Genomic DNA, 22,531 nt, shown 5'->3' on the forward strand with positions numbered 1-22,531 from the left:
ATGATGAATGCACAGGCAGGGCAGAACCAGCCGCCGGCGATGGGCCACGTTGCTCAAAAACTTGTCGAGCCTCTTAACAAGGAAAAATCCGATCAGCCGCCAGGAGCTAGCCAGCATGCTGAATCCAGTCACCAGCCTCAGGCCATATCACGAAACGATCAGCCGCCAACGTGGAGCCACGTTGGTCATCATGCTCATATGATGAAAGGACCGGCTGAACATCGCCAGCCGCCAGCGAGTATCCACATTGCTGGACAGAACATCGATTTTGGCAGCGCAAGCCTCGGTCAGCCGCCAGAAGCTAGCCAGCATGCTGAATCCAGTGACCAGTTTCACGCCACGGCACACAGTGGTCAGGTGCGAGTGATCAAGCCCTCTGCTCGTTATCCTCAAGAGATCAATGCACTGGCAGGACCTAGCCAGCCGCCAGCGATGGCTCACCTTGCAGGATCCGGCCACCATGACCATACTCACGCCGCAGCAGGGCACTCTCAGCCGCCAGGGAAGAGCCAATTTGCCGGGCTCAGCCACACCCGCCCTCAAGCCGAAGCCGCGGCGGGGCACCTTCAACGTCCAGCGATGTACAACCTCGCGGGAAGCAGCCATCTCTCTCCCTCTCAACGCGCGCAGTATCTCCAGCAGATGCAGCGTATCGCAGGAGGCAGCCACAGCCCGCAAGCTGCCGCAGAGCACCGTCGATCTGCTGGAGTCAGCCCTCATCCGCACGCCCCGGCCGAGCACCTCCAGCATCCAGCGCTGTACAATCTTGCGCGAGCCGGCCACAATCCTCAAGCCGCGGCCGAAAAGGGCCACCATGCTACAGTCGGCCACAACCGTGATGCAGCGGCACAGCAAGCTTCACCTTCAGCACTGCCAAATGACCATACGTGGCTTGGTCGACAGAGGGATGTCGCCCGGCCAGGTTTTCGTCCCTATCTTAGGCCCTCGAAACCACCCCCTGCCGAGGTGCAGACCCGTGAGCAGCCGGATGCACCGATTTCTCCAACTGCGCCGGTCTCCCAAGCTGCACCGGTTTCCCTGGATTCCCCGTCTTCCCCGGCTGCACCGGCTTCCCCAGCTGCCCCGGCTTCTCTAGCTTCCCCAGCTGCCCCGGCTTCCCCAGCTGCCCCGGCTTCTCTAGCTTCCCCAGCTGCACCGCTTTCCCCAGCTGCACCAGTTTCACCGGCGTCCATGGCTGCTCCGCCTGCTTCGGCTGCTCCGGCGGCATTGCCCACCACGCCGTTCACTCACGGTCCCACTTTGAATGCTCTGGCCACGAGTCCTTCTTGGCGAGGCGCCAGGTTCAGACACGATCGGAGCGCGCTGTCACCGAGCATCCGGGCGCTGGAGCCTGCGTTGGCGCAGCACCCGAGCACTGCCGACAACATAGACATCCGTCGCTTTTACCTGCCGTCGCCGTCTTCCCACCCTCCAGCCCCGGCGCAGCACGATGGCCCGCAACGCTCTGTGCCCGTCCCTGCACCTGTGCCCGTCCCTGCACCTGTGCCCGTCCCTGCACCTGTGCCCGTCCCTGCACCTGTGCCCGTCCCTGCACCTGCGCCTATCCCTGCGCCTGTTCCTGCACCTGTCCCTGCGCCTGTCCCTGCTGCTAAGTCACCTTTTCGCGAAGAAAAGCACGGCGATCGTCGCTCCCCGGACCATCTCTTGAAGCCAACTTCTTCGTCGGCCCACGGTGCCGAGACGCGTGGCAAGGAGCCAATGGAGAGCGAGAACTCGGACTCTTCGGCGCTGGCCAGAGACAGGGGCCCGTCTGGGGAGCATCTCCCCGATCCTGCAGCGCAGCACAGGGCCGACAAAGCGACTGGGAAGCAGATCATCGACCTCAACAGGGACGACCACCAACCAGTGACCAGCGAAGACTATTATCTCCCCAGCACTGACCACCATGGACACGCTGCGCATTCACCCATCGTGCTGACCGACTACGAAGAAGACTTTCTCGATGCACTCCAGGGTATCGATCTTTGGAAAGATCCAAATCGTCCTTCTTCGGGCCCAGCAGACCAATCAGGCTCCAAGAGGCCATACGAGGCCTCATCTTCTTCACGCAGCGCTTCAGACACCGCGGCAGGCCGCTCGGAGAAGAAGAGGAAAAAGGACGGCTCGCCCAGCTCCGATTCCACTGGGACGAAACCTTCTGAAAGGGGATTGCAAGTGCGCGATGTTCACGATCCGCTCGCCTGGGAGAGTGAACACCGGGTGCCGTCGCCGCCTCAAGACGACAACGTCGCGGCCACTCTGCCCCTGCCACAGTGGATACGCAAGGGCGCCCGACACTCTACCCAAGGCAGGTACAAGAGCAGACGCATACGTCCCCTGGCGGAAATCATGCCTGTCCCGGAAGAGATGACGCGCGCGGAGGATCGAGCCAAGGTGGAAATGCAGGAAAAGCCAGAGGCAGAGAAAGCAAAGAAGATCAAGAAGTCTAGCAGAGGGCGAAATCCTGAACAAGACTACTATGCGAGCACCAGTGGGATGAGAAAGGCATCGACGCTGTGGCACGATTCCTTTGGAATTCTCGCCAGGCAAGAACTCGGTCCGTCCGCGTCCGAGGAAATGGTCTTGCAAAGGGCGAAAGAGCTAAAATTTCAGCAAAGGTACAAAAAGGGAAGACATGGAGACGACTTGAAACAAAGGAAGCAAGCATACAAGTCCTTGGAGGCGTGGCCTGACCCTCTTGATTTTGAAGGACAGGCGAGTGAACTCAGGGCCAAAGGCATCGCAGGCCCCGACTATCGAGTCGTCCAGTTTGCCTTTAGGAAGGAGCTGGAGAAGGGAATACCGATATCGAAATCGAAGAGGGCAGTGAGACGTAAACAAAGGCAAGGAAAACTCACAAAGGAGGAGGAGGTCATGTACGAGGCGAGCAAGTGGCATAATAACAAACAGAACACGAGGAGGACCGGAGATGCCAATGACTACCAAGGCAAAATAGTCCTCGGTCCTCGAAAGGGCAGAAACCCTAAAAAGGCACGAAAGAGGAGGCGGCCGCAACACCCTGATGGTCCTAATCCTCAGACATGACCGTTTCACCACTCTCGTTCTGCTACGTCTCTTTGTTTGATCTCTCCGTCTCGCGTGTTTATATACAAGATGTTTCTTCTCTGTTCGCTAGACCTTCTCAAAAAGTGAATGAGAGATGATGATGATCAGAAGACTACGACAGGCCCGAGGCCAAGACCCTGAGGGCCTCCATGGGTCCAGATGCGCCCCTCTGCGCGTGGGACCCGCTTCCATTGGCTCCTCCGGCCGAGTTGTGGGCGGCGCCAGACGAGGCCGTCTTGCTGGGCCTTGTGAGGACCCACTCGAGGGCCCGCAGGCTGCGCAGAATGACCGTCTGGGAGCTGCTGGGGCTCGCGAGGCCGTTGAGTGCCGGGCTCTCGATTCTCGCCTTTTCCTCTTGCGGCGCCTGCTGCTCCCCACCCAGGAGCTGGCCCTGCTGCTGCTGCGACTGCTGCTGATGGTTCTCGTCGTCGTCGTCATCGTCGCCGCCCGGCTTGCTCTCGACGGGAGGCAGCGACTCGAGGAGGTTGTCGAGGTCCTGGACGAGGCTCTTGCTCGCGGCGTCTGCCTCGCGCTGGAGCGCCTCCTGGATCGTCTGCTTGGCCTCGGCAGACATGGCCGAGAGGTTCGACGCGACGGCGAGCGTGTGCTGGAAGCCCTTGGAGGAGATGGACGTGGCGAGCGGGCGCACCACGGCGGCCATGCGCTCGCTCGAGATCGAGGGAATCGCCGGTGGGTCTGCTGCCGTCTCGGACGGCTTCTGGCCCGTCTGCGTCGCCGTAGTGTCGCCGGCCTGCTCTGCGTCCTCGTCCTTGTCCTTCGTGCTTGCCTCGGCCTTTGTCTTGGTCTGGGTCTTGTCCGCCTGAGCCTTCTCGGCCTGCTCGTCCTGGTGGCGCTTCTTGGCCACAATGGCCGGCAGGGGCTTGGTGACAATATTGAGAAGCGCAATGAGCGAGTCGACGAGCTGGGCGTGGCCGAGGATCGAGGGCTTGCTCAGCAGGGCGAGGAGCACATTGATGGGCGCGAGCGGGGCGGCGCCCTTGGCCTTGCCCTTCTTGGTCGCGCGCGCAGCCTGGCCGGCATCGTCGCGCAAAAAGTGCAGGGCCGCCTGCTCGTTGTACGAGGTGAGGTGGAGGAGCGTCTCGATGGTGCGCGAGGCAATGAGGTACGGCGCCTCGTCGCCCGTCTTAGAGAGCGGCGCGGTGGCTGAGGATGTGCCTGTCGCTGCGCCTGCGCCTGCCGGTGTCGAAGCGCCTGCAAAGGTGACATGGGGTGTAATGGGCGTCGCGGGTGCAGGTGTCGCTGCCGCTGCTGCAGGACCAGCAGGCGTCGAGTTGTGTCGGCGCAAGCCAGCCGTGGGCCGCTCGGGCGTCTGGACCTGGGCGGTGGCCTTGCTGACGCGCACGCTCATCTGCGCATAGCTCTTGTCGACGCTGCCGACATCGCTTGTGCCGTCGGCGAGCATGCCCAGGAGCAGGTTTAACAGCTCCGTCCGCGTCTTGCTGTTCTCCGACAGGTTGACGAGGACCTTGTGGAGGCCCGTGTGCCGGCTGTCGATCTGGGGGAAGAAGAGGAGGCGGACGAGCGTGGCGACGCCGGCCTTGTCGAGGAGCTGGATGGCGTCGCGCAGCTGCTGCTGCTGCTGCTGGGCCCCAGTAGTGTTCGAGGAGGAGGAAGCCTGCTGGTTGCTTTGCTGTCCGCTGCCCTGCCGATCGCCGCCGCTGCCCGAGGCGTGCCTCGACTGGATCGGATTGCCCGCAGCATCAAAGCGGCGGTGGAGGTGGCGCAAGTCGACACGTCGGCCACCACCACCACCACCGGCGCCGCTCTGCTGCCGCAGCTCGTTGAGGTCGGCAACCATGTCCGAGGGCAGGCCATCGAGGAACATGGGGTCGGACTCCATGAGGACGGTGTTGCGCAGGTCTGGGTTGAGGCTGGCGAGGAACGAGGCATTGTTCATCTGCGCGGGCTCGGCGGACCCTGCTGAGCCAGCACCGGTGCCGGTGGCCGACGACGAGGCAAGGGCGGCAGCAGCGGCGCGGCGCTGGGCCCGCTCGGCGGCCTCCTGCTGGATCACCTCGGCGCGGATCTCGGGCGGGAGCGCATCGAGAAACTCGGGCGCAATGCTCGTCTCTGCGCCCTGCGTCGAGGCGGCCGCCCTGCGCTCGCGGAAGTGCTGGTTGAGGACCTCCTCGCGCATGTCGTCGGGCAGCGCCTCGAGGAACGTCGGGTCGATGCCCGTGTCGGTGATGTCGACCTCGCGGCCGTTGACGGTCGTCGTGATGCGCGTGGGTGCCTCGCCTCCTCCCTGCTGTTCCTGCCCTTGCTGTCCTTCCTGCTGCTGCTGCTGTTGTCCCTCCTGCTGTCCCTCCTGCTGGTGCGCCTGCTGCGGCGTGCGTCGCGCACCCGTCGCGTCGAGCTCGTCGAGGCCCTCCTGCAGCGAGCCGAGCTCGAGGTTGGGCTGCTGCGACGACGGCGCCGCGGGCTGGTCGGCCATCTCGACGTCGTCGCTCGTCGCGTTCTTGTCCTCGCTCGTCTCGTTCTTCTCGTCGCGCTTCTTCTGCTGCTGCTGCTCTTCTTCAAGACGCCGCTTGTGCGCATCGATGGCCTCGCGCGCGGCCTTTTCTTCGCCCTGGAGCGTGCTGAGCGCCGCCTTGGCTGCCTGGACCTGAGCCTTGAGCGCGTCGCACTCGGCCGCAGCAGCTGCCACGGCGTCGGCGTGCTCCTTCTGGCGCGCCTTGGCCTGCTCCTGCCTTGCATCGTACCCCGGACGGAGGGCATTGACAATGTGGTTGCGCAGCCGCGCCGTGCGCTCGTTGGCGGCGCTGCCGTGGATGACGCGCGCCGTCTCGCTCCAGCGCGTCGCCGTCGGCTGCGGCACAAAGTCCTGCACGATGGCCACGGGGTCTGCTTGCCTTGTGTTGTTGTGACTGCTGCTGCTGCTGTTGTTGCCACCACTGCTGTTGACCCCGCCGCCAGCAGCAGCAGCATTGGTGGGCTGTGTCGTCGACTGCACCGGGTGCGGCCCTGGCGGGAGCACATGGGGGTGGGGCCGGTGCGTGGCCGTGCCCGTGGGCGGCGGCAGGCGCTCCATGCCGACACCGCCGACCGAGTAGCGCGCAAAGCCGTTGCCGTCGGCCGAGACAGAGATGTGGATGTTGTCGCCCATCTGGGGCCCGCCGCTGCGGCTGAGGAGCTGCTCGAGGAACTGGAATGCGCCCTGGCCGCCGCCGATCAGGTCCTCGATGTTGCGGCTGAGCTCGGTGATCATGTCGGTCCGGCTGCCACCGAGGCCACCGCCGCCGGCGCCGCCGCGCGCCGAGTGGTGGCGATGATGATGTCCGCCCACCACTCCAGCCGAGTGCCGGTGTTGCCCGCTGCGGCCGCCCGTGGCCAGCGTACGATCACTGCCGTCGGCGGTGCCAGCGCCGGTGAGGAGCGGGTGCGAGGCCACGTCGTCGGGTCCCCCGGCCAGGCCGCGTCGCGCGCCGGATGACGATGACGACGACGCCAGGTGGGGTCCACCGCGACCCGTGGGATCGTAGTGGAAGCCCATGAGCGACGCCGCCGAGGGACGACTGTGTCGGCCAGCACCGCCGCCGCGGGACCGTCCGGCATTGACAATGAACGAGGGCGGGAAGAGCGACGAGGAGACGGCCGAGTCACCCACGTGACCCGCGTCGCCACCACCGCTGCCCCCGCCGCCGCCACCGCCACTTGCGCCGCCATGGCCTGCGGCACCGCCGAGGCCAGAGGGCGCACCGACGTTGGTCCAGGCCCAGTCGGCGCCGAAGCGGTCCTGGGGCGGGGGCTGGTGCTGCTGGAGCATCGTCTCCTCGAAATCGAGCTGCGAGAGCTCCTCCTGGTCGTACATGTCGTCGAGCGAGTCCTCGTCCTCGTCGAGCTCCTCGACGTCGTCGTCGCCGTCGATGAAGTCGATGTGGCCGCCGTCGTCCATGAGGCCGCCGACGTAGTCAACGTCGCGGCCAGCCGCTTCGGCAGCCTCGTCGAAGAAGTGGCGCGGCAGGGGCCGGCCCTCGCCGTCGAGGACGAAATCGAGGGCGTCGCCTTCTTCGGCCACGCGGCCGTCCTCGTCGGCGTCCTCATCTTCATCCTCGTCTTCGTCGTCGTCCTCCTGAGAAGAAAAGTCAGTCAGGTCAGCATACATGCCACCTCGTTGCTGAAGGAGCATGCTCACATCGACCCAGGAGCCCTCTTCGGCGTCGATGATCTCGGCGTCTTCATCGTCGATGTCGTCGTCATCGTCATCGTCGTCATCGTCAATCTCCTCATCCTCGTCGCTGTCCTCGTCGTCGTCGCCCTCATCCATGACCTCGACGATGTGCTCCTCAATGTCATCGTCGCTGTGGAAACATGTCAGCGTGCTTCCAACATCTCACTCCTGCAACAGCACCACCCACCTGTCCTCGCTGTGCTCCTCGTCGTCGGAGAAGGCCTCCATCTCGACGTCGTCGTCGTCGTCCATCTCGTCATCCTCGTCGTCCTCGTCGCCGTCGTACGTCGGCTGGCCATTCTCCAGCTCGCCCGTGTGCATGCCCAGGCTCGAGTTACGGTAGAAGTCGGGCGTCTCGTCCCTGCCGGTGCCGGCCTCTGCACCGCCATCGAGCACGTCGCCGTCCTCGTCTTCGCCGTCTTCATCTTCATCGTCGTCGGCGTCCGAGCCCTCATCGTCGTCGTCTGAGTCCTCGTCGTCGTCCGAGTCGACGGCATCGAGGACGCCCATGTCCTGGTCCATCATGGTGACAGCACCAGCACCGTCGCGCTGACCGGCCGACGCAGCAGCAGCAGCAGCAGCAGCAGCGCCCTTGCGCTCGGCCTTGTTGACCTTGATGGCAATCTTGGTCAGGTGCTCGAGCGGCTTGAGGATGCGCACCAGCAGCGGCTTGACCGTCGCCAAGTTCAAGTCGACCTCGGCGAGGGCGTTGGTGAGCACGTGGACAAAGCCCTTTTCGAGCATCGTCTTGGCCATGTGCAGCGACAGGTCGCCCTGCTGCTTCGACGACGCGTTGGGGTTCAGGTTCGGGTGTGCCGTCAGCAGGCGGTAGCACAGGTCCGAGAGCGCATACATGCGGCCGTAGCGCGCCTCGACGTGTTCGGCCGAGGTGGGTGATGCGGCGTCGCGCAGCGCTTTCGCCAGGCCATCGAGGACGGCCTTGCGCACAGCGACGAGGTCAGACGGGGCCTCTTTAGCGTCGGGGCTGTAGACGATGTCGGCGCACAGGGCGACAATGACAGACATGGCCAGATTCGAGAGGGTGACGAGCTTGCGCAGCTCCGATGGCTCGCAGTGGTGCACGAAGCTGATCGGGGCCAGGTCGGTGAGGAAGAAGCTGAGGATGGCTGCCGACCGGTTCGTCGCCGCCTTGGACGGCGTGTCCTTTGTTGCGGCCGGTGTCGATGGTGCCGCACCTGCCAGTGTTAGTGCTCCTGCTGCGGACGACGGAGGCCCCGCGTACGGCGTGAGGAGCTTGCGCTTGTTGAAGTTGAGCAGCGACGTCTTGCAGGGCATGTACGACGAGAGGAGCTCGGTGATGGCCTGGAGGAGGAAGCACGAGTAGAAGAAGTTGCGGTCCGCCTCGAGCCGCTGCTCGTCCTCCTGGCGCTTCCTGTGCCGCTCCTCGTCGCTGGCGTTGGCGTCGACGTCCATGGCTGTGTCCTTGCTGCCACTGCCTTCCCTGCCGTCCTTGCTGTCCTTGGCTTCTCCTGCTGCTGCTGTAGAAGTCACCGCTGCTGAGAAAGCCGTCTTCTTGCGCGCCTCGAGCTGCACGTTGCGGTCGCGCGAGGTCTTGAGGAGCTCCGAGAGCAGGAAATGCATGACGACGTCGAGCGACTCTGCCTCGCTTCCCGTCGCGGCAGCCTCCTTTTCCTTGCCCTTTGCCGCGCTGGCAGTCGCACCGCCGTCGTCGCCGGGCTGCTGCTGCTGCTGTTGGGGCAGGAGCAGCGGCTCGGCTGGCTGGCTGCCCGGCTTGGTCGGCGAGGCGGGCATGTGGTCCATCGCCTCGTCTTCCGTCTGGGTCTTGCCGCCGCTGCTCTTTTCATCGCCGTCCTTCTTGCCAGAGGCGAGCTGGAGGTAGCCCTGGCCCTTGTCGGTGGAGAAGCCGACCATCTCCATGTTGTCCTGGAGGACGTCAAAGAAGACGGCCGTGTCGCGGAGCATGCTGTGTCCCAGATAGAGGGCAAAGGAGCTCGTGTCGATTGTCTTTGAGCGCGCACGGCCGAGCCAGGCGCGCAGCTCGTGCGTCATCGTCGTGCGCAGCAGCGGCTCCGACTCGACGACGTGGCGGAGCACAATGACGGCGAGGGCCTGACAGCCGGCGACGGCGTCGGGCTCGAGGGTGGCAAACGGCTTGAGGAGTGCGCGCAGGCCGTCGCGCGCCAGCAGCGGTGCAGCCAGCGACTTGCGCGAGAGCACGACGAGGAAGCGGTAGATGGCCGTCAGGTCCGCGTTGCTGAATCCCTGGGCGTGGGCGAGGCAGGCGAGGGTGCAGGCAAAGAGGCGCGGCCAGCAGTCGGCAAAGAGGGCCTCCCTGCGTGGGGAGGAAGATGGCGACTTCGACTTCGACTCAGCCTTCGACTCAGGCTGCGTCTCGGGCTTCAGCTCAGGCGGCGGCGACCTCGACTCCCTCGACTCCGGCACCGGCTCGCCCTTCTTGGCCATGGCGACCTCGTTGATATCCTCCTCGAGCGAGAGGACAGAGCCGAGGACGAGGAAGAAGGACGCGGTCCACCGTGGGGCTGCGGCCGTGGCTGCCACGGTGGCACTGTCCTTGTCCAGGGGCGCGCCAGCAGCAGCAGCCGTGGCACGCTGCTGCTCGAGAGGAGCGAGGAGCGAGACGAGCGCATTCATAAAGGATTTGGCCGCATCGTCGCCAACCTCGACGGCGGCACCGAGGTCGTCAAAGAGGATGGCGAGCAGGTGCAGGCGCACAGTTAGGAGGTCCTGCTTGGCTGGTGAAAGGGCATCGGGGGCCGCCTGGGCGACCTCGTCAAAGAGGGAGCGGAGCACGTCGAGCGGGCCCGTCTTCTTGGTCGTGATCTTGACAATGTTGCGCACGGCAAACACGAGGCCCTTGTGGTGGTCCGCGATCAGCAGGGCGCGCTTGTAGAAGTCGCGCAGCATCTCGTCGCGCATGCCGTCCAGGCTCGCCTTGCGCTGCTTTTCGCGCTCCTCGGCCGCCTCGTCCTCCTTCTTTTCTTCCTTCTCCTTCTTCTTCTCTTCTTCTTCCTTCTTCTCCCCATCCTTGTCCTCCTTGTCCTCCTTCATGTCCTCCTCTCCCTCTTGCATCGGCTGACTGGCCGCCTCCTGACTGGGCGCTGCCGCCTCTCCCGGCGTCTCGGCCGAGGGCGCCGGCGCAGCTCCAGCAGCCGGCGCGCTCGCATCGACAATGACGTCGTCGTCCGTGTCCATGGCGCGGCCGGCCTCGTCTTCCGTCGTCGACGCACCTCCGTCTGCCGCCGGTGCTGTCTCGGGTGGCGCTGTCTCTGTCGCGGCAGCTGTTGCCCCTTCCGTCGCAGTCGCACCTTCCGTCGCACCTGCCGCGCTTGTACTCGCATTGTCTCCTGTCGTAGCACCCGCAGCGCCGGTCGGCGCTTCGGAAGACGACGCCGGCGCCTCGTCGTCAGCCATGGAGGCGACGAGGCCCGGGTGGAGGAGGAGGTACTCGGTGGCGGCATTGACGCTTGTTGGAAAGCGCTGGAGCGCATGCCGGGCAGCGCGGCGCGGGAAGCCCATCTCGGTGAGCTGGCGCACGCGCTCCTCGTCGGGCTGCTGCTGCTGCTGCTGCTGGGTAGAAGAAGACGAGGACGAGGCCTGGCCGAGGCGCGATCGAAAGGGGCCGTTGCCGGCGAGGGTGCCGCTGAGCCCAGCAAGCGCAGCCTGGATGCCTGCGCCGCGGCCGCCGCTGCCATTGACACCAACACTCCCACCATTGGCGTTGGCGAGCGCGTCCGTCTTGGCCGACGCCGGCGCCTCCTCGCCCTCGGCGGTGGCGATGCGCTCGCAGATGTCGAGCACGGCATGGTTGACGTCGTAGGGCAGGTACACGAGCCAGGCCTGGTTCCACACCGTCTCGAGGCAGGCCATGGCGCGCTCGCGCAGCTCGATAAGCAGCTCGTGGGGCGCAAAGTAGTCTGGCGACGAGCGCGGCACATCCTCGGCCGAGACGAGGGCGTTGGTGGCCGCCGTGCCGATGAGGCCCTTTGCCGAGACGAGGAGCTTGAGCAGTCCCAGGGCCTCGCGGAGGCCGTTGCAGCTGTGGCACTGGAGCAGGTGCTCCTGCAGGCTGGCTGCCTCGATGGGCCGGCCGTCTTCGTTGTCGTTGTGGTGGTAGTGGCGGCGCAACTCGGCGTAGCAGTGGCCAAAGACGGCGACGACGTCGTCCATGCCGCCGCTGCGCTGAACGAAAGCAGCGAGGATCAGCGTGTGGGCCTCGCGCTCGCCATGGTGGTGGCCAGGCCGGTCGCTGTAGAGGATGGCGTTGGCGTGGGCGAGCATGGTCGTGGCATAGGCGCAGCCAAAGGCAACGTTGGCGTGGTCGCGCCAGGCGAGGTGGTGCTTGACGAGGGCGGCCATCTGGGCAGCCGTCTCCTGGTGCAGCTGCCGGTTGGCCGAGTGGAGCACCTCCTGGGCCCGGCGCGGGTTGGCAATGTTGCGGGCGACGTCGACGATGAACGTCTTGAGCGAGTGGCTGAGCTGGAGCAGCAGGTAGCGCAGCGCCTGTGCGTTTCTGTCGCGGGCTGCTGCTGCTGTTGGTGCCTTGTCTTTGATCGTAGCTTCAGGAGCTGTCGGAGCTGGAGCTGACTCAGGACCTGCCGTCGATATCGAATTAGAACCAGCCTCAGCAGAGCCAGGAGCAGGGCCAGAGGCAGACCCAGAAGCCTCGGCAGAAGCAGACGGGGCAGCAGAAGCAGATGCAGACGCAGCAGCAGATGCAGCTGCAGACGCAGGGACCGAGAGCGCGGGTGTCGCAGCCTTGAGCAGGAGCGCCTCCCAGACGACGGCGCGGTACAGCTCGCCGAGGTCGGCGATGGTGGCCATGTCCCGGCTGGCGAGGGGCCGTGCGCCGTTGAGTGGCTGGAGGAGCGCCGTGGGCGACTTGCTGCTCGAGTAGGTGAGCGAGGGCGCGACATCGGCGAGGAGCTGCAGGCGGGCATTGAGCCGGATGAGGAGCCGGAAGGCGCCCGTCTTTTCGCGCGCCTCGTCGTCGCTGCGTGGCGCGAGGAGCGGGGCCAGCGTCGAGTCGCGCTTGGCGGCCGAGTCGGCGAGGAGCGCGCGCGTCTCGTCGATGGAGCGGCGCACCTCGCGCAGCAGAGCAGCCATGACAGTGTTGATGTTGACGACGGCAATGGTGCGCAGGAGCGTCACGACCGAGTCGGCGCACAGCGTGGCGGCAAAGTTGTACGGCAGGCACGGCAGCGCATACAGGCCAAGGATGCGGTCCAGGCCGTCGGCCTTGAGGAAGTCCTTGCAGTGGGCCGAGGACTGAAAGAGCGACTCGAGGAAGCGGGCAGTGACGTCGATGAAGCCGACGACGACGTTGGCCTGGTGCTTGTCGGGCGGCTTGGCACTGAGTGCGTCGGCGTCGTCCATGACCGTGTCGGCCATGGCGAGCGTCTGCGCCGCCTGCACCTGTGCCTGTGCCTGTGTCTGCGCTTGTGTTTGTGCCTCTGTCTGCGCCTCTGCATGCGTCACTGTCTGCGCCTGAGACTGAGACTGAACTTGCATCTCATCCGCGCTCGCAGTGTCGCCGCCGCCATCGACGCGCTCGAGACGGTAGACAGAGGCAACGGCGCCGTCCTCGGGCACGGCCGGGGGCTCGTACTCGGCGCCAATGGCGTGGATGCGGTCGAGGGCAGCGAGGATGCCGTCAATGACCGGCTGCTTCATCGACGGCTGGTGGCGCACGAGCTCGTCGACGGCGGCGCCAAACGCCGACGCATTGTCGCGATCCTGCAGCACGCCGAGGTGGCGCTCCGAGGTGAGGAGCGCAAAGAGGCGTGGGATGATGTTCTTTTCGCTCAGCATGTCCAGCCCGGCCTGGTTGAGGCAGAGGGCGCCGACGGCATTGGGGATCGCGCAGATGACGTCGTACGAGGCCTCGATGTCGTCTTCGACAAAGCGCACAAACGCCTCGGGCAGCTTCTTTTCCTGCACCACGGCCAGCGACGTCGGCTCATTGTGCACAAAGGTGGCCATGACATTGATGGCGTAGGCGACGACCTGGGGCCCAAACACGCGGCGGTGCTCCATCATCGTCTTGATCGACGCAGGCAGCGAGCCGTCGATGAGGTTGCGCAGGCCATCGGCCGTGCCCGCGGTGGACATCATGTGGGTGATCGACTTGAGGTACTGGCGCAGCAGGTTGGCCTTTCCAAACGAGAGACGGCCGTAGATGGCGTCTTTGTCTTCGCTGCTGCCACTGCTGCTGCTGCCTTCGATGCCGCCACTGCCACTGGCACCCTGCGCGAGATCGGCCTGCACCTCGTGCTCGATGCGGCCCACAAACACGTCGGGGCCCTGGGCCTGGCAGTAGATGGTGAACGCGTGCGGGTTCGTGTAGATGACCGTGTCGATGAGGCCGATGGCGCGCGTGACGCTGCGCTGGACCATGTACGTGTCTGTGCGGCCCGTCTTGACGAGGGCGACGAGCAGCTGGACAAGGCCCGCACCGACGACCATCGAGTTGCCGTTGCTCGTCGACGTGACAAACGAGAGCATGCCATAAAGAGCGTCGACGAAGAACTCGGACGAGGCAGGCGCACCCGTGGCCAGGTCGTCAATGAGCTGGCGGAGGAGATGCAGCAGAATGCCGTGGTTGACCGATGTGTTGAGCGCAGCGAGAACCTCGGCGAGCCTACTCTTGTAGCGGCCAAGCGCATCGAGCGCATACAGGGCGCTGCTGACAATGTCCTGCGGCAGCTTGCGCGCAGGGTCGACGAGGGCAGCCGTCCGCGGCACCACGTCGGGCTCGTAGAGAAAGAGCTGGGTGGCGGCCTTGCTCTCGGGGCACGTGTGCGCGTACGTGGCCAGGGCGAGGAGCCGGCAGACGATGAGCTGGCGCCGGGCAGCCGCGTTGGGGAGCAGCATCGCGAGGCGGATCTTCTGGAACAGCTCAAAGTGGTCCGACTCGGGGATGTCGTGGGCCTCGATGGCGTCGGCGAGGACGTCGACGGGGCTGTGGCCCAGCTCGGCGGGCCGGCCAAGGTCGATGGTGACCATGCCCTCGGCCTTGTGCTCCGAGGCAGAGGCAGAGGTGCCCTGTGTTGTCGCCGTAGAAGGACCTGCTCCAGCTCCTACCCCGCCGGCAAAAGAGGCAGAGACACTGCTCGTCATCGCCGTCGGACGTTCGCTGCTGGTGCTGCCACTGCTGATGCTGCTAGCGCCGCCGCCGGCTGCTGTATCTGGCGTCGTCGATGAAGATGAGGCCTTGTTTGACGCTGCCGACGAACGGTGCCGCCGGTAGAACTGGAAGCGGACAGAGAGGTGCTCAGCGGGGACGACGGCGTCGTCGGTGGCCAGCTCGGCGAGGTCGAGCTTGTGGCCGCGCGGCGTCCACGTCACGGCGAGTGTCGCAAGGCGGTCCTGGGAGATGTGCATGTCGTAGCGCGAGTGTGGCTGCATCAGGCTCTGGTGCTGTGCAGGACGGAGCAGCAGGCGGAGCGTGGCCTCGAGCACGTCGAGGTCGCGCGTGAAGAGGAGGTTGTTGAGGTGCTCAAACGAGCCGTACAGCTTGCGGTTCATGCAGTTCTCGACGAGGAGCCGCGTGAAGCGGAGGACGGCGACGAGGAGGCGCTTGCGCGACGGCGTGAACTCGTTGATCTGCAGCTTGTGCAGGTCGTAGTCGCGGCACGTCTCCTCGAGAATGACGTCGAAGCGATTCAGCGTGGGCACCCAGTAGAAGAGGTCGCCGCGCGGCCAGCACCACTCCGAGATGCTGTCCAGCACGCCCGGCAGCTGCTCGTCGTCGGCATTCTGGACGCGCTCGATCAGCCGCTTCACCTCGGGTCTCTGTGTCGGAGAGTGATCATGTGTGAGTCAGTCAGCCACCAGCTGGGCTTGAGTGAGAGGCAGACGCTGCAGAGCACTCACAGCCTCGGCCAGCCGCTTTGGGGTCCTGGTGATCTTCATGGTGGCCGTCCGTCTGCGCCCTGGGGGCGACGCGCTTCTGCTCCCTTTGCTACCCTACTTGCTTGGCTTTCTCTATCGTTCAACGTGACGAAGGGCAGCAGTGGCGAAGGAGATTGCGATGGCGACTGCGACGGCGAGGGGGGAGTGGAGGGGCGCTGAGCGGTGCACCCTGAGAATGCGAGGTGATCTTGTCCGGGTCTGAGATTGAGTAGAAGTACAGAGTGCGGTCGATCAGTGAGCCGAATCAGAAGCCAAGGAGTAGTAGAGACACTGCTGTTGTTGCCGTCGTTTGTGTCGCGAAAGAGATTCTACCGTCTGCGAGCTGTGCAATCGATCGATCGATGGCAATCGAAGACCAGTGAAAGTGGCCACGAAGAGTTGCAGCCCGAAAATTGTGCGATGAGACCAAAAACAGAAAGTGCAGAACGCGTGGCGAAACTGCGCTCGGACCCTCCTCGACCAGAAGTTATCTCATCGCAGCATTCAATCAATAGACGGCCACACAGACGAGGATGCTCAGCCCGCCCCAGCACGCAAACGGGCCTCTGTCCCAGGCTTTTGCTTCCTTCTCCGACAAGGCCAGGGCCGCCGGCAGCAGGGGTGACGGCCTGTCGAGCCTGCTGCGCAATGCACAGACAAGCAAAGAGGGCCTGCCTGTGCTGACGCTCGCCAATGCAAAGCGTGAGTGTCCACTCCTGCAGATCACGCTTTCCTCATTGCTCATGTGCTATTTATTGCAGCACCAGCAGCACAGAAGCCGGCACCCAAGGCCGACTATGGCCCTGCGCAGATCAATGCCGTGGCAAGGGCGCTGCGCACCATCTATGCATGCCCCGCTGGCCAGCAGCCCGATGTGGGACCGTCGACGTCGCTTCAGTCCCTCTATCTCGCCGTTGAAGGCACGGTTGTCCTCTCGGCGCAGGGCCAAGATCTGTACGAGCGCGTCAAGATGGAGCTGGAGCGTGCCGTCGGCGAGGTGGCGCGCTCGCTCAGCGCGGGCGCCAGCGATGGCGACGAGCCCTCGTGGCTGCGCCGTCTCGACGAGGCGTGGGTCAGCTGGTGCGACAAGACGGTGAGCGGTGATTCCAAGTACGCTTGACCCTGATCGTAGCTCACCTAATACTGCCACAGTCGCTCGTATGCCGCATCCTCACCGTCCTTGACCGCGTCTATGTGCTCGACCAGCCCCACCTGCTCTCCGTCTGGCAGCTGGCCCTGGACCTGTTCAAGCACGCCATCGTGCAGGACGATGTGCTCAAGGAGCGTGCCCTTGCCGGCGTCGTCCTGGCCGTCAACCGGCACCGCCAGTCGGCCTCGGCCTACCGCGACATGCACCTCTCGCTCCTGTCGATGCTGGCCACGCTCGACTCGTACCGCGATGTGCAGCAGCGCCTCCTCGCCTCAACCAAGAGCTTCTACCTGGAGGAGTCGAACCGCCTCGTCGCCCAGCTCAGCACCAGCGACTATCTCGCCCATGCCGAGCGGCGCATCGACGACGAGACGCAGACGACTGCCTGGCTCTACCAGGCCGACTCGGAGCGCGTCGAGCACATGCGCGCCGTCCGACGCGAGCTCGTCCGCACCCACGTTGACGCCCTCGTTGCTGGTGGATATCTCTCTCTGCATGCTTTCGTACTCGCTCTGATACAGAGGCTGAAAATCTCCTACAGGCCTGCCCGATCTCCTGACGGCCGCCGAGACGGCCTCGCTGCGCCAGCTGTACGACCTCCTCGCCGCCGTGGGCGCGCTCACCCCGCTGCGGACTGCATTTGGCAGCTTCATCTGTCTCGATGGCGAGCGCATCGTCCAGGACCGCGAGCACGACGACCGCATGATCGAGCGCCTGCTCGACTACAAGGCCAAGATTGACGGCATCGTTGCAGACGCCTTCAAGGCCGACGACGACCTGCGCCAGACGCAAAAGGAGGCCTTTGAGACGTTTATCAACAAGCGCGAGAACAAGCCAGCCGAGCTCATTGGTGGGTTGCTCTTCCTCTCCCCTTGCAAAAGAGTGATGCCAATTCTGACGTGCTGCACACGCCAGCCAAGTTCCTCGACATCCGACTCCGCAGCGGCAACAAGACCATGTCCGACGACGAGCTCGAGCACATGCTCGACGAGGCCCTCATCCTCTTCCGCTACACGCACGCAAAGGACATGTTTGAGGAGTTCTACAAGCGCTACTTTGCCAAGCGCCTCCTGCTCAACCGCTCGGCCAGCTCCGACGCCGAGCAGTCGATGCTGCTCAAGCTCAAGGAGGAGTGCGGCGCCGCCTTTACGCAGAAGCTCGAGACGATGCTCAAGGATGTGTCCCTGTCCGACGACATGATGAAGGCCTACGACGGCCAGCTCGCAAAGGAGCAGGCTGCCGCTGCTGCCGCTGCTGAAGACGGCGGCGAGGCCTTTGACCTGCACGTCAATGTGCTCACCCAGGCCCACTGGCCCACGTACCCACAGGTCGACGTCATCATCCCACCCGAGGTGTGTCTTTCCGAGCTTGGATGAATTGCATGTATGCGAGAGACTGACTGAAGTACACACACGCAGATGGCTGCCTCGGCCGAGCGCTTCCGTGCCTTCTACGAGGCGCGCTTCCAGGGCCGCAAGCTGCACTGGGCCCATAGCCTTGGCACGACGGCGCTCATGGCCCAGTTTGGCCGCGCGGGCGAAAAGGAACTGCACCTGAGCACCTTCCAGACGGTCGTCCTGCTTCTGTTTAATGGTCTCGAGCCGGGCGCGCGGCTGGGCTATGGGGCCATCCGAGCGCGCACGGGCCTCGAGGACAAGGAGCTGAAGCGCACGCTGCAGAGCCTCGCCTGCGGCCAGATTCCCACGCGTGTGCTGCGCAAGGAGCCCCAGGGCAAGGATGTCGACGAGACGGACGCATTCACCGTCAATGAGGGCATCAAGAACGACCGCAAGCGGATCCGCGTCAACATGATCCAGCTCGCCGAGACGCAGGAGGAGCAAAAGTCGACGGTGGACCGCGTCATGTTTGACCGCGAGCTCGTCCTCCAGGCCTCGGCCGTGCGCATCCTCAAGGCCAAAAAAACTGTCAAGCACGCCGAGCTGCTCCAGGACATTGTCGCCCAGATTGCCGCGCGCTTCACCGTCGATGTGGCCGAGATCAAAAAGACGTTTGAGACGCTCATCGACAAGGAGTACATGGAGCGCGTCGAGGGCCAGCGCGGCGTGTACCGCTACCTGGCCTGAGTTGAAGTGTAATGCACCCTGGTCTGAGCTGAAGTGCACCGCTGCTTGGCTTGATTTGAAGTGTACCCCATCCTGGCCTGAGTTGAAATGTATCACACTCTGGCCTGACTTGAGTCTAGTGCGAGATGTAGAATTGGACGACAGGCTATGTACACAAAGAGAGAAAAAAGAAAAGAAAAAGAAAAAAGAGAGCCGTGATTATAGAGAGGGGATAGGAGGGAGAAATGCGTGAGAGGGGTATAGCAGCCTCCCGTGTACACTACTGTTCAGCCATCATTGAGCCCGATAGGAGGGGAGAGATCAAAGAGAGAGAGAGAGATACAGAAGAAAGATCACGCGCCCGTCGTTGCCGTCACCGAGACAGCGGGCGGGGCGAGGCCGGCGTGGGGCGAGGGCGAGTCTGCGCCGCGCGACGACGTCGGCTGGCCCGCGGCCCTGGGCGTGGTGGCATCGACGATGGCCGCCTGCCTGGCGGGCGAGGTGGTCGTCGACGAGGAGGATGCGTGGGCGCCGGGCGCTGCGGCAGGCGACGACGCTGGCGGGGGCACCGACTGCGACTGGTGGAACGAGGGCGCGCCGCCGGCCGTCTTGTCGCCCAGGACGGCCTGGTCGGGCGCGCGTTGGGCCTGCGCCTGCGCCTGCGCCTGCGCCTGCGCCTGTGCTTCGGCCTGGGCCTTGGACAGGGCCGCGTGCTCGGCGGCGCGCCGTTGTGCGTCTTGCAGCGCCTGTGGGTTCAGGTGCACGGGCGAGCCGAGGCTGCTCGAGACAGAGTTGGAGACGGGCTTGAGCGCATCGAGGGCGTCCTGGTCCGGCTGCTGCTGCTGCTGCTGTAGCTGATGCTGGCCCGGTCCGCCGGCCTGCTGGGTGCCATCGAGGGCGCCAAAGAGGCCCTGGCGCTGCATCTGCTCCAGCTCGCCCTCGACAATGATGCCCTGGAGCCACTCGTGCTCGAGGAGGTCCTTGGCGGCGGAACGCTTGTCCGGGTGGAGCTTGAGCATGGGCAGGAGGAACGAGGACAGGCGGCTGGCCTCGTCAAACGGCATCAGGTACTTTTCCTGGAGAACAGAGATGAGGGGCCAGAAGCGGAGCTTGTGGATGTGGCGCAGTTCGCCGCGCCGGTTGAAGAGGTCGGCGCTGTACTTGCCCGCAAAGGCGAGGCTCTTGGGGAAGTCGCCGAGCAGCTCAATGATCTGCGCAATGTGGTCGTCGTCCTTGTTGTACTTTGACCCAGCCGCCGGGTCGAAGAGATAATCGCCGGTCAAAAGCTCAAAGAACATGCAGCTGGCGCTCCAATTGTCGGCGCTGGGCCCCCACTTGGCGCCGAGGATGACCTCGGGGCAGCGGTACTGGCGCGTCTGGATGTCATTTGTAAAGTGGTGGTCGACCCAGCATGCGTTGCCCAGGTCGGCAATCTTGACGGTGATGCGCTCCAGCGAGCTGGGGTCGTACGGCGGCGGTGGCGGCAGCGTCGTGGGATCCCCGGCTGCCACTGCTGGTGCCGTGTCGACGGGCGTGCGTGCCGCGGGTGGCGAGGGGTTGGACCCGCCCTCGGATGCTGTCCCTGCTGCTGCTGCTGCTCCTTCTGATCCTGCTCCTGTCCCTGCTCCTGCTTCCCCTGACCCTCCTTCCCCGTCCATTGCCATGGGCTGATCTGATGTCGACGCTGTCGCAGCAGACGGTGATGATGCAGCCTCGGGCGCTGCTGCTGCTGCTGATGATGATGATGACGGCGCGGCCTTGTTCTGCTGGCCGGGTGCCTGCTGGGAGAGGAGTGAGGGGCCCTTTGGGTGTGCGATATGGGGCGCCGTCTTGCTGCCAAAGGAGGGTGCCTGCTCGGACGACGACGAGCCTGGCGACGAGACGGCCGTGCTGGTGCTGGTGCTGGCAGCACCGCCAGTGGTGCTCATCTGAGCAAGGCCCTGGCCAATGGCGTCGGCAGTGCCGGCCCGGTCTGCTGGCGGGCCCCTGCTGGAGGCGGCCGACGTGGGCCCGGCCGAGTCGTCGCTCTTGGGCCCGCCAGCCTCGCTGCCGGAGCCAAAGGCGCTGCTGCTCGTCGCCTTGTCGATCTTGGACATGGCAAAGGCCCACTTGTCAAACATCGGGCTCGAGCCCAGGCTGCTGCTCGGACTCGGCAGGGGCTGGGAGCCCGTGATGAAGATGCCATCACCGCGCTTGGGTGTCTGCGTACCTCCACGCCCTTGGCTGGGCGGCACACCGACAAGCTTCGTCGGCACAGCAGCCGGGTTGGTGCGCAGCTCGGCCTCGACGACGGATTCGACATCGTCGATGCAGATGAGCACATTCTCGGGCTTGAGGTCGGTGTGGATGATGCCACACTCGCGGTGCATGTAGTCGAGTCCCAGGAGGACCTGCTTGGCAATCTGCTTGACAATGTGCGGCGGCACCCCGCGGTGCTGGTAGCGCTTGATCAGCCCCAGCAGGTTCTCGCCCAGCACCTCGAAGACCATGCAGACGTGGGAGCCATTGGGGCCCTTGTGCTTGAAGTGGTCGAGGAGCGAGACGCAGTGGCGGCGGCCCGCGTGGTGCGGGTTGGCCGCCACGAGGCGCTGCAGCAGCTTGATCTCGTCGAGAGCCGTCTCGGTGTAGTGAGGGGCTGACTTGACGACCTTGAGTGCGACGTGGCGGTGCGCCTTTTGGTCCCGCGCCAGCCACACGGTCGAAAAGTGGCCCCAGCCCAGCTTGCGGACGATGAGGTAGCGGCCGTCGGAAAAGACGTCGCCGACATGGACGGGGTGGTAGCCGCCCTTTGTGTAGTCCTCGAAATCCTCCTCGTCCTCGGTCATGACGCTCTCGTTCATCGAGCTCGGCTCGTAGCTCGTGCTCATCTGGTCGCCACTGCCGCCCGACGCCGGCGTCGACACGGGCAGCGAGTCGGTGCCAGCCTTGGACGCATGCGCGGCACTCAGCATCGAGATCGGCTGCGTGCCCCCCGACGACGACGAGGGCCCAGGCCCAGACCCGGCCCCAGGCGTGTTGACGGGCGACGGCCCTGGTGTTGACGTCGATGTGACGACGTTGGTGTAGCCCTTTGTGGACGCCATCCTACTTGCGCGCACAGTCTCCGTCAGCCACGGCACGGCACCGCCACAGCCACTACTTGCTCATCACTCACCTCTCCAGGGCGTGCTCACGGGCGCGCGTGTGTGCAGGGCGCGCTCGTGTGTGTGTGTATGTATGTATGCGAACCGATCAGCTGACGGACCCCTTCCACTGATTGCGCCGCACTGATGAGACGGTGGCACGGATGGAGGAGCGAGACGCGCGCGCGCGCGCGGAGAGGGGATGAGAAGGGGAAAGGCGGGGCGGGCAGACAGGCAGGCAATCAATAGAGTCGCAGTGCCTGTCAAGCTACGCAGAGGGGGCCGTGCCCGGGATTACAGATAAGCCGTCGTGCGCACGGCTGCTCGTGCTCCTGCTCCTGCTCGTACTCCTGCTTCTGCGTCGCCGTGCAGCGCTTCTGTGGCACGACACGGGCTGGGGGCGCCGGGCGTCGTTGCTCGTGTGAGAGATGCAAATGCAAAGCCGCGAGGCGTACAGAGAAAGCCGAGCCACAGACGTCGGTCACGGCGGCCAGGGGGCGGCGAGAGGGAGGGGGAGAGAGTGGCGTTGCTCAGCGCAGCCGCGGGGCGTGGGCGTGAAGGTGGAGAGGTGTCGTGCAAGCGACAGTAGTCCGCACGGTACGCTTCGATCCACGGACGGCGAAGCGAGGAGGAGAGTAGAGGAGCAGCAGCAGCAGCAGCAGTGGCCGAGGTGAGATAGTAGTAGTAGAGTTTCGAGCGTGCGTCAGTCAAAAGCCCAAAAAAGCAGTAGTGTATATGCGCGCGTCGACCGATGTCGTCGGTCAACCTATATCCCCTCTGTCAGTCTGCACCTCTGCGCTTTTCTTGTTGTTCTTTTTCCCTTTTCAAATAATAGAGGGCTCGCATACGAAACTTTGGCCTTCACTGCTTTTTTTTTTCCCGAAAGTCTGGCCAATAGGCAAAATCGCCTTTGCAATACAGAAGCCGGCCCTCAGAATTGTATTGCTGAACTGAGACCCAAGACCGAGCAGCAGTAGTCGGGCGCGCACCTGTATGTGCTGCTTTGATCAACACCGCAAAGGAGAATTTCTCTTCCTTGTTTTCC

At 64.6% G+C, this 22,531-nt stretch overlaps 4 protein-coding genes across 4 annotated transcripts; 2 read left to right on the forward strand and 2 right to left on the reverse strand.

Annotated features, from left to right (window-relative positions):
* Positions 1–39: 39 nt before the first annotated feature.
* Positions 40–3,045, forward strand: FA10DRAFT_288762 (hypothetical protein; the record flags this gene model as incomplete). The annotated part of the gene is made up of 1 exon (XM_025524235.1): positions 40–3,045. One exon carries the CDS (start codon positions 40–42, stop codon positions 3,043–3,045), a length of 3,006 nt encoding a protein of 1,001 aa, XP_025374518.1.
* Positions 2,943–15,172, reverse strand: FA10DRAFT_296937 (DUF913-domain-containing protein; the record flags this gene model as incomplete). Its single annotated transcript, XM_025524513.1, has 4 exons — positions 2,943–7,159; positions 7,223–7,388; positions 7,446–15,052; positions 15,134–15,172. The coding sequence occupies 4 exons, from the start codon at positions 15,170–15,172 to the stop codon at positions 3,179–3,181; spliced, it is 11,793 nt and encodes a 3,930-aa protein (XP_025374519.1). The 3' UTR covers positions 2,943–3,178.
* A 464-nt stretch (positions 15,173–15,636) lies between these two features.
* FA10DRAFT_269296 (Cullin-domain-containing protein) lies at positions 15,637–18,579 on the forward strand. The gene is made up of 6 exons (XM_025522693.1): positions 15,637–15,853; positions 15,913–16,244; positions 16,304–16,778; positions 16,843–17,151; positions 17,217–17,653; positions 17,720–18,579. Exons 1-6 carry the CDS (start codon positions 15,685–15,687, stop codon positions 18,383–18,385), a joined length of 2,388 nt encoding a protein of 795 aa, XP_025374520.1. The 5' UTR covers positions 15,637–15,684; the 3' UTR covers positions 18,386–18,579.
* Positions 18,580–19,074: 495 nt separating this feature from the next.
* FA10DRAFT_215163 (kinase-like protein) lies at positions 19,075–21,435 on the reverse strand (the record flags this gene model as incomplete). The annotated part of the gene is made up of 2 exons (XM_025518484.1): positions 19,075–20,234; positions 20,277–21,435. Coding segments are annotated over 2 exons (2,319 nt in total), but the record flags the coding sequence as incomplete, so codon positions are not given.
* Positions 21,436–22,531: the final 1,096 nt, after the last annotated feature.

This window comes from Acaromyces ingoldii (genome assembly GCF_003144295.1).
Source record: "Acaromyces ingoldii strain MCA 4198 unplaced genomic scaffold FA10scaffold_7, whole genome shotgun sequence".
Lineage (NCBI taxonomy): Eukaryota > Fungi > Basidiomycota > Exobasidiomycetes > Exobasidiales > Cryptobasidiaceae > Acaromyces > Acaromyces ingoldii.